Source organism: Bos javanicus, chromosome 15 (assembly GCF_032452875.1).
Source record: "Bos javanicus breed banteng chromosome 15, ARS-OSU_banteng_1.0, whole genome shotgun sequence".
Taxonomy (NCBI): domain Eukaryota; kingdom Metazoa; phylum Chordata; class Mammalia; order Artiodactyla; family Bovidae; genus Bos; species Bos javanicus.
Window position 1 is genome coordinate 65,659,922 of NC_083882.1, and position 12,959 is coordinate 65,672,880.

At 38.6% G+C, this 12,959-nt stretch overlaps 1 protein-coding gene across 3 annotated transcripts in view; it reads left to right on the top strand.

The window, feature by feature from the left end:
• The window catches only part of PDHX (pyruvate dehydrogenase complex component X), a 75,244-nt gene that overhangs the window by 22,526 nt on the left and 39,759 nt on the right, over positions 1–12,959 (top strand). For all 3 annotated transcript variants that reach the window (XR_009729678.1, XM_061381113.1, XM_061381112.1), the window contains exon 2: positions 273–353. Coding sequence is in view for 2 of the 3 variants with exons in the window: in XM_061381113.1 (XP_061237097.1) it covers positions 273–353 (81 nt within the window). In the remaining variant the exon portion in view is untranslated. The remainder of the gene's footprint in view (positions 1–272; positions 354–12,959) is intronic.

The window sequence follows — 12,959 nt, forward strand, 5'->3', positions numbered from 1 at the left end:
AAAGATGAAACATAAGTCAACTTTTTTTTTTTTTAATCTTGTAAGTGCCTGGCTTGAAAATATGCATAGAGGACTTGGGGGAACGATGAAAAAGGAATTGAAAATATTCTGGAAAAGATTACTGAACACTTAGTTTGACCAGTTGGCTGTCTTTCAGACTGGAATATTTTTTTCCTCAGATTGAGTTTCATATTAATTTACTTGAACTTTTTGTTGATGCCTCGTGAGGTGTATTACTTATTGTGTTTAATCTTTCCTTTTTCCAATTTCAGCTGATCCTATTAAGATACTAATGCCATCACTGTCTCCTACAATGGAAGAAGGGAACATTGTGAAATGGCTGAAAAAGGAGGGTGAGTAGTGCATTACTAACACCTGTGTTATTTGATCATTTTTGTTTTTTCCTAATCTGCTGGTTTACACAATACATGATATACATGAAATGATCGGTTCTTATGCTTGTTAACCTTTATTGTTTAAATAAAAATTTCTTGTGGTAATGTAGCAAAGGTTTTATGGGGTTAGCCTGTATCTCTGCTTTCACAAGCAGAGAATGATCAGCTATTTTAAGGCTTTTTTGCAAGTTTTAGTTCTTAACACTTCCTTTAGTTTCAGCATCATAAAATTGTCAATTCCCTAAAGTTAGTTTGTTACTTTATAATGACTCTGTGTATGTGTGTTTTCCTGTAACTAGGCAATCTGATTATAAACTTCACTGGAAAGAACACATAAAAAAATACTAAAAAAAACTTACAGAAGAGCAGCAAAGGAGAGTTGTAGAAACATGTTACTAAGATGTTGAAACATGTTATTAAGCCTTTGTAATTAAAACTGTGGTATTGGTGCGTAGAAAGACATACTACTAGAACTGAGTAGAAAATGAGGAAATAGACACAGATGCACACCATTATTTATAGTTTAAATAGTGAAGGAAGATGATACTAGATTTAGTCCTTGTGCTGTGCCAGGGATAAATTACAAATGACTCAGTCACTTAATGTACAAAAATGAAACTGGACAAGTACTAGGGAAAAAAAAGCTAGTGAATTCCTCTGGAAGTAGATAATTACCCTAACTACAACTCAAGCTCCAGATGCAATAAAGGAACTACAGATAATTTGATAGTAAAAATAATAACTTTAGTATAGCTGAAAACATAATAAATAGAGTAAAAAAGTGACAAAATGGAGAAGGGTGTTGCAGTTTTTAACCACAGAGGGTTAATATTTCTAAAAAGTACAGAATAAGAAAACTATCAGCTGGGCAAGATATAGGAGTAGAAGATTTGCAGAAAAGAACTACAAATTGCCTTTAAACACATGAAAAGTAATATTTTGTACTAATAAATACACAAACTAATACTACACTGATTTATTATTTCTTACCAATCACTTTAATAGAAATTTAAATGTTTGATAAGTTATCCTGTTGATGAGACTAGAGGGAATGGGAGGAAACAGGCACTCTCAAACACTGCTGGGGGAAATGCAAAATGGTATAATCCCTTGTTCAGTTGCTCAGTCATATCTGACTCTTTGCAACCCCCATGGACTGCAGCACACCAGGCTTTCCTGTCCTTCTGTGTCTCCTGGAGTTTGCTCAAACTCATGTCCATTAAGTCGATGATGCTAGGGAAGAAAATTTGTCAGTACCTAGAAAAATTACATTTATATTTACCCTTTGGCCAGGCAGTTCTATTTCTAGGGATCCTATCTCAAGGCAAAAATAAGAAAAGATACAATTGTGAGGCTATTTATTACAGCAGTGTTTGTAATAGCAAAAGGTAGAAACAGTCCAGGTGTGGTCAGCAGAATTTGATGAATAACATAGACTATACCCACAGCTATAAAAGGAATGAAGAGTATCTCTGTATACTGTTGTAGCGAGACCTTCAGGGCAGAAAACCAAGGTGGAAACTGGTAGATACAGTATGTATCATTCACGAAAAAAAGAGATAGGAGTACTAATATTTGGAAATTTTAAAACAAAAAAAAATTAACAAAAAAAAGTGGTTATCTATAGTGCAGTTGAGGAAACAGTGTGGTGAGTGGAGAGAGTAGACACTAGATTTCTCTGAATGTATCTTGTTTGTCTCCTTAACTTTAGAACATATACATATTTTGCATAATTTTAACACAATTTAATTTTAAAAGACTCCTAACCGTGGAAACCAGATGAAGCAGAAGGGCCTAATTATATGCTGACTAACTGATACAACAACCATGCAGAGAGGGGCTATTTCAAATGTCAGTAAACTGCTAAATTGTAACTGAAAGACAATGACATCTCTAAAAATATAAACTGTTTAGAGTAATTGTATTATAGTGGTTATGTTGGTTGTCTTTGTTACTCTAAGGTTTTTTAAAATGTGTTTTATGGGATAAGGCAGATGAGTGATTAAGCTGATATTATTGGGAACCCAGCCTTTGGGTGTGTTTTAAAGGAAAACATATGAAAGATGGCTATGGTTAAGGAAAGATCCTGTGCTGATTAATTTTCTAGCTCTTTTCCGTGGCAGGGCCTGGAAAAACGCCAAGCCTGCTAGCGATGAGCACCCCTAACAATGAGACTATAGTCGCTAAATGCCATTTCCTGCTGAAGTTAACCAGAGCTTCTTGGAAAATAGCTGCTTCCAGGTCTGTGGCAGGCAGTGTACAAGATGGAACGTGAAAGTCGCTCAGTCATGTCTGACTCTTGTGACCCCCATGGACTGTACAGTCCATGGAATTCTCCAGGCCAGAATACTAGAGTTCTCTTCTCCAGGAGATCTTCCCAACCCAGGAATTGAACCCAGGTCTCCCGCGTGGCAGACAGATTCTTTACCAGCTGAGCCACCAGGAAAGCCCAGGAATGCTGGAGTGGGTAGCCTATCCCTTCTCCAGTGAATCTTCCCTACCCAGGAATTGAACTGGGGTTTCCTGCTTGAACATATTGTCAATTTAGAAAGCAAAGCAGTTATCAAAAACTCCTGAAAGTGAAGTCACTCAGTCATCTCTGACTCTTTGCGACCCCATGGACTGTAACCTACCAGGCTCCTCTGTCCATGGGATTTTCCAGGGAAGAATACTGGAGTGGGTTGCCATTTCCTTCTTCAGAGGATCTTCCCGACCCAGGGATCGAACCTGGTTCTCCCACACTGCAGACAGACTCTTTACTGTCGGAGCCACTGGAAAAACCTTTCAAGCTAAGTTCCCCCAAAACTCCTGAGGGCATCTTAATGGACTCAGGACTCAAAAATGGGCCAATTTGTGGATCAGTAAGAGTGGTATCTATGGTGTATTTTGAAACACATTAAATATATTTGAATTCAGAGCTTTCAAAAATTCTCCTTTAGGGAATGCCAGTAAAGTAACTCATTTTGAAAACTGACGATAAGTGGAAAGACTCAAGTATCGTCCTTGCCTTTCTTCTACGAATTGTAGCTCAGAATAACCAAGTGCAAAGAAATTTCTAATTAGTGGCATATTTCCCAATTCTTAAAAGATGGAGGAATGATAGAATGTCACTGTGTCACAATTTTGCAGACTCTGATGAATTAAGGGATATTGCCAGTGATCATCAATGGCATGCTATTATCACAAAAAGAGAGAAAACCAGCTAGTACACCCCACCAGCTATAAGATTGTCTTGCCAGAAACTTGAGCCAAATGTGGTCAAGCTTATAGTTCTAACACCAATTTCCAGGAGATATAGAGGATGTATTCAGTGACACCATGAGGAGTATAGCAGCATAATCCAGTTCCAGTGTAGGGACCTTATTTTGTTTATGATTCAAGTAACTAAAACATTTGGGCACATTGGAAAATTACATGTTTAATGAGATTAAGGCATTAATCATTTTAGAGGTTTAATGGTACTGTGATAATCATTTTAAAAATTTTATCTCTAAGAGATATGAGTTGAAATACTTACGTATGAAATGACAGTATGTCTGGCATAAACTTCAAAATACCTCTGGTGGGAGGATGAGCAAAGTTGTTCATGAGTCAACTGACAGTTGTAAAAGTTTCTAAGTTGGTTTATTAACTCTCTTCATCACTTCTGGGATGTTTCTGCTAATCTTTTCTAAAGTTGTACAGTCTGTAGCCTTTGGGATATAACTTGGAGTGAGAAACTACTCTTTCCTCAGCTTTTTATAAGCTCAATGTGAATTTTGAATCTTGTTAGTAAGAGAATATTTATTATAATAGTACCTAAGCTGTATTAATCTCTTCCTTATATAGAAACCATTTTACCAGATTTTTTAGAATGTGTTTACTGAAGTAACATTGGTTTCTAGCACTGTGTATTTCGTGTGTACAGACTCATATTTCTTCTCCCTGTGCTGCGGTATGCTCACCACCAAAACCTTAAGTCTCCATCTGTCACCATGTGGCTGATCCCCTTTACCCATTTTGTGCTCTCTGCCTTCCCCTCCCCTTCCCCTGATTACTAGGTAACCACTCTTCTGTTGTCTGTGGCTCTGTGTTTGTTTGATTTATTTGTTTTGTTTGTTATATTCTTTGTATGAGTGAAATCATATTTATCTTTCTTTGCATTATTTCATTTAGCATAATACCCTCAAGGTCCATCCATGCTGTTGCAAATGGCAAAATTTTCATCTTTTTTATGACTGAGTAGTATTCCATTAAATAATGTATTTATGTATATATCTCACATCATTATCCATTTATCTGTTGATGATCACATAAGTTGTTTTTATACAACTTAAGTATTATAGTAATTCTTGTAAATAATTATTTTGCCAGATTTTAAATACTTAGTATGGTGCTTAAAAAAATATGACTAAGTATATGGAGGCCAAAGAGATGAGGATGCTACAGTGCTCGTGGTACAAAAGAACAGAGGAAAAATTACTGTGGAGGAAGCTGGAGAAGGAGACGTTTTATTTTTCTGGCAGCTGGTTTCTTTTCCTCTTTTGTTTCTGTTGTCATTGCCATGTACCAGGTATTGGCTGTGGGATGGCTTCTTTAGCCATCTCCGTGTGCTTTACTCCTCCTGCAACATATTAAACTTTTGGAGAGTTTAATTTCCATTAGGGTTTGTTGAACAGATGTTTAGCAATATTGACCATATGAGTTCCCCATAGCCATTATTATGCCTCAGATTGAGAAATGATAAACCAGGCATTAAACATGTAAAGGGAAGAGGAATGAGTGAGCTGAGAATGAAGGACATGGTCCGGGAGGACTGACCCCAGCGGGTAGCCCTGAAAGGACTTCTGGGGTCTCTGTGAAATTCAGTGGGCACAGATGTCATCCAGACAAATGCTGGTATTGAATGGTTCACTCTAGTGCTTATGAAGTGGTATAGAGAGGGTTTAGGCAGTGGGCAGGAGTTCAGAGTATGACAGGGCTGTGCTGTGATTCTAGGAACTGAGCCATTCATGGCAGTGACACAAGTGTTGGGGCTGGGAAGCAGGCTGCAAGTGGAAGGAAGTACAAGCTTGGAAGTATGAGAGAAAAGTGCCCGGTTCTTGTGGGTAAGGGGCAGGACTGGGGTGCTCGAAAGGCAATGAGACAAATGATAGAATGGGCCTTGCAGCCAGAGTTTGGATCTGTGGGCTGGGCCAGTACAGGTGATGAGAGGTATGACACAAGGAGGCTCTTTTGTGACCCCGTGGACTGTAGCCTGCTAGGCTCCACTGTCTGTGAGATTTCCCATGCAAGCCTACTGGAGTGGATTGCCAGTTCCTTCTCGAGGACATCTTCCCAGCCCAGCAGTAGAACCCAGGTCTCCTGCATTGCAGGCAAAATCCTTACCACCGAGCCACCTGGGGAGCTCTCTAAAGCCATATGCTAACAGACAAATATACTTGTTTGACTTGGAATTTAAAATGCCTGCTCTGTTGAAAATGTTCTCTCATAGGCCTCTTCTCATGAGGCTTTGGGGGTTCAGATTTGTAGTAGTTGCCTTTTCTGGAAACGCACAAGTAGAGGTGAAGCAGTCTTGGGCTGATAGTCTTCCTGGATTACTTGGCAGATGCCATTATTCTGGAAAACATAGTCTCTAAGCCAGTTCACACAAGATTCCCAGATAAAGTCCCACTTTAACCACAAATTCACAATTCCAAATTTAGTAATTGACATAGAAGCTCCCTTTTAGGAGCAAAAGTCATTAGACACAACAAGCAGCAGAATTAGACCTCCAAGAACTTCAGTTAATTGGAATTACTGCATATATCAAAACATATGTTTGAAATGATAAAACTTGTAAGAGAAGGAATTGAAACTATGAAAAAAGACAAACACAATCCAGACAGATTTGAAAAAGACAAGTAGAACTTCTAGGAATGAAAAATATTGTCTCCAAAATTAGAAAATGTAAAACTCAGGTTTGGGTTAAAGTGTAGACGTGACTGACAAAGGTTTCGTGAAGTCCAACCTGAGATTAGTCTGCATGCAGCAGTGAGATAAAGCAGTAGAAAATATAAAAGAGAAGCTGAGACATGGAGAATAGAATGAGAATCCTCTACTAACCCAATAGGAAGAATTCCACAAGGACAAAAAGAGAGAATGAGGAAGAGGTAATAACCGAAAAAAAAACCTGACAGAGACTTTTCTAGAATTTGAGAAAGACAAATGTCATGTAAATGAAAGAAACAGTGCTTCATTAGGAAGCATTTTGAGCCATTGGCTCTGCAGGGTTGCTGCCACCTTTTAAAGTAATTATCAGTATCTAAGAAAGTTCCACCTTTATTAATAATGCAGTCAGTTGGAATCTATTTTTAAGTTTCTTTTTTCCTGATGAATTACAGAGCTTTGGCTGTTTCCATATTCAGCATGACAGAGTGTTGGTGTCATTAAATAATGATTCAGACACAGACCAGCCTTTTAAGATTATTATAAAAAGATTAAATTTCTTCACACTTTGAGACCTGAGGGGCAAGTATTAATAGATAAGAGGGTTCTTTGGACTACATTTATCTCTTGGTCTTTCAGCTCACTGGCAGTCTGATAAGTTATTCACAGCCATTAGAATATGGTGAGTATGATGAAGAGCCAGGAGACAAATGGTTTCATTATTCTGTTCTTTTTTAATTTTGATTACACGTGCTGTTTTCATATAGGACAAGCCAGGATGTACTTGAAGCCCTTGGAGGCTGTTTCCTTGATGGTTGCTTTTAAAATTCTGTGTTCTACCAGCTGAGGAGAAATGTTTACCAGTACACATAAGTAATGGAGAGAAGTCTAAATCCTTGATTCTCCATAATTCACTGCCTTCTTTTTTAAGTTCATCACCTTTATGAATTTTTTTTGGTGTGTGTGAGCATAATTTAGTTCTTTATGTATTGTATACATGGGTAGGATTATATATGGCTTAGTGTGTTTAGTGCTTGATACACAACTTGGTTCTATCATTATGTGTTAAAAACATTTATATTCTGTAAGAAAACTTTTTATACACTTTTTATCTCACTAGCTACATTTTAAAAAAATTTTTATCTAGAGATCTTTATTGTATGGTTACTGTTTAAAACACTGAGTTTAAACTTTCAGACATTTAAGAGGATTGAAATTTTTTTCTTAAAAAAGAATAATGTGTCTAATTTTGAATCTAATTTATTTTTAAGCTAAGGCTAATGATCTGATGGTGGATGGCAGTTGGGTCTTACAAACTAACATTTCTTGAAAATGGGAGACTGTAATTCACAACTGTTACGTGTGTGTGTGTGTGTGTGTGTGTGTGTGTGTGTGTGTGTGTGGTAAGCCAAGGCAATAAGAGTGCTATGTAAAAAACTCTGGCCTGGATTTGTCCTTTGGGGTTCCCACTCTGCCATGAAATAGCTGGAAGTGAGTTTAACTAGATGATATATAAGATAAATCCTTGACTTCAGAATTCTGTGATAACTCAGTTTCCTTCTCTTTTTTGAAGTCATAGTGTTTCATAACCTCCTCAGGAGTCTCATGAGTGTCATATGAAATCTGGCTCATACATGGAGGGTAGGGAGAAATGGAAGAAAGAGGCTCCAGTTTGATAATGTGCCAAGTTTAATAAGCAAGGGGACTTTCATGAGAGGCCACAGGCCGGGTTGAACCGCACACCACCAGCAAGAATCTTAAAAGTATACAGAGGCCTACACTGGGCTCTGTCACATACACTGTCCAGGTGATCTCAGCACCAGAATTCTATCTCATGGCTATGTTCATGGACAGCTTCTAGGGCTGGGAAGGCAAGCAGAGTGCACATTTCACAGACAGGGAGTGGGTGAGGGACTTCCATTCGCTCTTGTACAGCCAAGTGGTCACAGCCTTCTGATAACCACTATCATCACACGGAAACATGTAATGATACCGCATATAAATTATTCCCATCTTTGTTGATCTAATGAGTATTAGAAAAGTAGTTTCATAATGAATATTATGATACTTAATTTCAGTCTGAGGATTAAGTAAAGAATATGCATCATTAAGTTAGTAGAGAAAACAGTTCAAAAATGCTAGGTAACATGTACAATTTCAAAATCTGTTGAAAGGTGAATTGTACTGCAATTCCACATTTTTATTTCAAGTTTGTTATTTGATGGGGGAAGTGTGCATCAGATATTTTTATTTAAAGTGTATATAGATTATTTTTTCATCAATTTAAAGGTCAAATCATGGGGTCGCAAAGAGTTGGACATGACTGAGTGACTGAACGGAACTAAACTGGAAGGTCAAATCTGTTAAAACAACAAAGAGGAAGAAAATATTCTTGTTCCCTCCTATTGTGAGAGCATATTTAAGAATATGAAAAACATTGTTTTCTTTCTTGAGATATTTAAGAGCATATCCTGAAACACTGGAACAAAACTAGGCTGAGATACTAACAGTTTTGTGCGATACTTGGCCACATCTGGAACCCACGTAGAACTTGCTTTACAGCCGTGTTACTGCTGCCGCGCTTGGTGTTTTTATCTGTCAGAAACTGTCACTTCATGTGGGCTTTGCTTCTGTCATGTGACTGGGAATCTTGAATATTTCAAACAATTTTTAAGCAAACCTTAGATTATATCTAACTAATATAGTGTATAGAATTCAGAAATAAAACTGTCTTGGATGAGTTGATCACTGAATTGTTACAACCAGGTGCTACTGGAAAGTTAAATGGGTCTCTGGCTTTTATTGTAGATGGCTTTGGTTACTGTTTTTTTCTGGGGATTTGTATACATGTTTGAATGCTAAAATGGAAAAATTTTTAAATGTGTGTTTCACACATAACTTCAATGTTGTTTCAGTATACTACTATTTTAACAGCTTTTGAGGTATAATATACACACTGTAGTCTTCACCTATTTTAAATGCACAATTCAGTGATTTTTTAGTGAATATATAGAGTTCTGAAACCGTCATCAAAATTCAGTTTTAGAACATTTCTATCACCCTCCAAAAAATCCCTAATGCTTGATTACAGTCACTTCTTTCTCTTACCACTACCTTGATCTGCTTTTGTCTCTAAAAATTTGCCTTCTCTGGGCATTTAATGTAAATAGAATCATGTTTTATGAAGCCTTTTGTGACTGGCTTCTTTGATTTAGCGTGATCTTGCAGTTCATCCATGTTGTAGCATGTATCAGCAATTCATTCCTTTTATTGCTGAATCACATTTCATCATTATGAATAGCATTTCCCATTTATTGTTAATATTTCTATTATGTCAGAATTCTAGAGTTGGTGAGTGGAATTACAGATTATGTTATTCAGCAGAGCTTTCTGTGGTGATGGAAGTGTTCTGTGTCTGCAATGTCCAGTGTAATAGGCGTTAGCCACATGTGTGATGGGCATCGCAGTAAAATGTAAGAGCAGAGGGATGTAGGGAGGTTAACTTTGCCTAGCAGTTTCCTTCTCAAACAACTACTCATGCCTTCAGCCCTCAGAGTAGGACTTCAGATGGCCTAGGAGCTGAGTTGCCTGGGCCCTGGGGCATACAAATGGTATCTTTTCATGTGTGGTGGAAAGAGCTGGCAAATCCTGACTAGGGGCCCCTTCTCTATCCTCCTTCCCTGCCTGGGCACTGACTGGATGGGACTTCTTGGCCTGCTTGTTAGTCTTCTTCCTCAGTCAGACTAGAAACTTCTTGAAGCAGGTCTATTTTATTATTATTTACCATCGGGCCTTGCGCAATGTCATTCACATAGGGGCAGCTAGTAAATGTTTGTGTTGATAAACAGTTATTTTTGTCTCTCATCATAGTTGTCATCATGGTTCAATTTAACACTAAGATGAGGTGTTTTCTTTAATGTTCATGTAGACGTGACTTACTTGGTCTCCCGCCGCTACCACCACACACACCTTTTAAGTAAAGACTTGGATTCTTCACATTCGGCAGAACAGAATTATTCTGCGAAAGTCATAGAATGTGCTTAGTTGATACAGATTATCACTAACTGTCTGGTCTGGACACACCCAGAATCTGAAAGAGAAAGGGACGCCTGCCTGCGCGTACTCCAGTCCTCAGCCGCCCGCCGGGACAAAGGCTCAGCATGATGACGATGCTGGCTTCGGTGCTGGGGAGCGGCCCCCGGGCGGGCCTCTGCTCTGGCCCCTCCTGGGGCCCGCACTCTCGCTCCGGGCCCGCTCCACCTCGGCTGCTGACCCGCACTGCCAGGCGATGGCGCAGGAACACGGCGAGGCCGCCGGCTCCTTCTACAGCCAGTCAGCCCTCCTCCTCGCGGCCGCTGAGGAGCCGTCTGTCGCCTCGCGCCGGCCCTGGTGCTCTGTACCAGCCTCTTGGGCTTCTCCTCTAGACTGAACTCGTTGCGGACAGAGCCACATTTTACTGTTGTGTCTACACCCGTGCTTACTGATGAATGCCTTATGTACTAAACGAGTGTTGAATGATCTGTCTGAAATGATGAGTACGCACGCAGTAGGGAACTAGAATGAATCTTGGTTCTCAATGGTCATTCATAACATATCTAACTTCTTAATCTAAAGATGTTGTGCTTTTTGAAGAGGTATGTGAAGAGTTAACATTGGCAGTTTCATGACTTTTTTTTCCCTAATGGCTGTACATTCAAAATCTTCCTTAGAGTCAGAGAGAGATTAATAAGTAACTTGGTCAAAATTACCAACCAGTAAGTGTCAGGGCTTGGAATAAACCTGTGTCTGTGTTGGAAGAGCTCTTTGTAACTCCTGTGCCTTGCAGGCTCTCCAAGTTATAGCACTAAATTGTAGACCAAGGCTGAAACTGAGTATATTTGGAATCCTCATGGCTCAAAATTCTTCTTTGGCGTTCACTTTATCTTTGATTATTGATGTGTATGTAGAACCTTAGTTGTGTGATATTAGGGGTAATGTGCCTTACATAATAATACAACGTTTTACACCTTGCTGTGGTTCCTGGGGAAAGTTCACCACATAATTAGATGCTTCTCTCTGTTTATTTACATTTTATCTCCCTCTCAGGACTCTCATATAGCTGATATATATGTCTGTTTTTTGTGAATGGGTGTACATTTAATTAAAATAAAAAGGAGACAGGATACATGAGTTTTTAAATGTCAGAAACATGCTACAAATCAAATGTAGAACTGAAAGAAACGGTTCAGCTTTGTTTCAAGGACAGTTTGGTGTATACCTTATAAGGAAATGAGGAGTTGTGATATTACTTCAGTTTTTCCCTGAAATGTTTTCATCTCACACTCATTATGTATGAGGCACTGCCTGGAGTCCTGGGGAATGAGGCAGAGTATGAAACACCTGAGGTGCCTCCTATTCCTATTGTGAAGTTCATAGTTTGGTAAATAGAGGAAAACCCATTTTTAAAAAATAATAGCAGGAGCGTAAAATTTCATAGTGCAACTTGTGATTAATTACAACTACTCTAGGGATTCAGAAATAGGAGCAAAATGATCTAGGTTGATCTATGGCTGAGATACGATTTGCGAACGATTTTCAAAGGGTGTTTGGAATTTGAAACAGGCAAGCACAAATGACAAAACACTATTTTACAGTTTTCCTTTGGGCAGAATTTCTTTCCTGGGTGTCTAAAAGAAGGATTTAAGTGCCAGGTTGCCTCTTTCAGTTGTTTTTTCCACGGTTACAACAGAAACGTATTAGGATGTGATTCCTTTCCGTTTGCAATGTAGCCTGTGCTGACTACCCTGAAATGTGTCAGATAAAGAAGTAACGTGAAATTGTGTACTCTGGCACAGCAGCTTTCTCTGAGTGACAGACAGGATTCCTTTTTGGGTCTGATTCCTGCTTGCTTCACCAGCCTAATCTCTCATGGCTTCTCTCAGGTACTATTGGCCAGATCCTTTGAAGGCCCCTGTTCCTCTTTTGCCTCGGGGGGGCTTTGGGTATGCTGTGCTTTCTGCCTGGATCACTTGCCCCTTTACTAGATTGCCTCCTCCTCATTTTTTCAGGCTCAGATTTTTCTTTTTTTTAAGAAAGCCTTCTCTCATCTACCAAAAACTGAATTAGATGCCCCTCTTGAATGTTGCCATAGCATCCTGATTTCACCTAATCCCACTGTAATTTCCACTTAATTTGTCACAGGATAGTAAGGAAGCTTCATAAGGTCAGAAATCTTAACCGTTTTGTTTTTTGTTTTCCCCTCACTGTTGAATCCTCAGTACCATAGTATATTTTCAATAAATATTGGTTAAGTAGGAAAATTTCTCTGGGGTTAGACAGAGAGAGCCTATTAGGTGTTCAGTAAATATCTAACAGATAGTTTATTTCATTAAAATAGTTTGTATTGGTTGTTCTGAACTATTTTAACTGAGGTATATTATAGCCATCTATGTGAAAATCGTGGTATTCAGTGAAGGAGTTTTAGTACAGTGAACTTCTAGAGCATATTCGTTATTTCTGCGTTTTAGATTTTCCTTCATGTTCTTTTATTGAGTATGTCTATTCATGTTGCTATGCCAGCTGTTTTTGGTGGGTATGCAAGGGGGTGTGTTTCTGTGTTTTGTATTTTTCTTTCTCCTTTTATTCTATTTTTGTTTTAGGTCTGTTTCTTATAAGCAA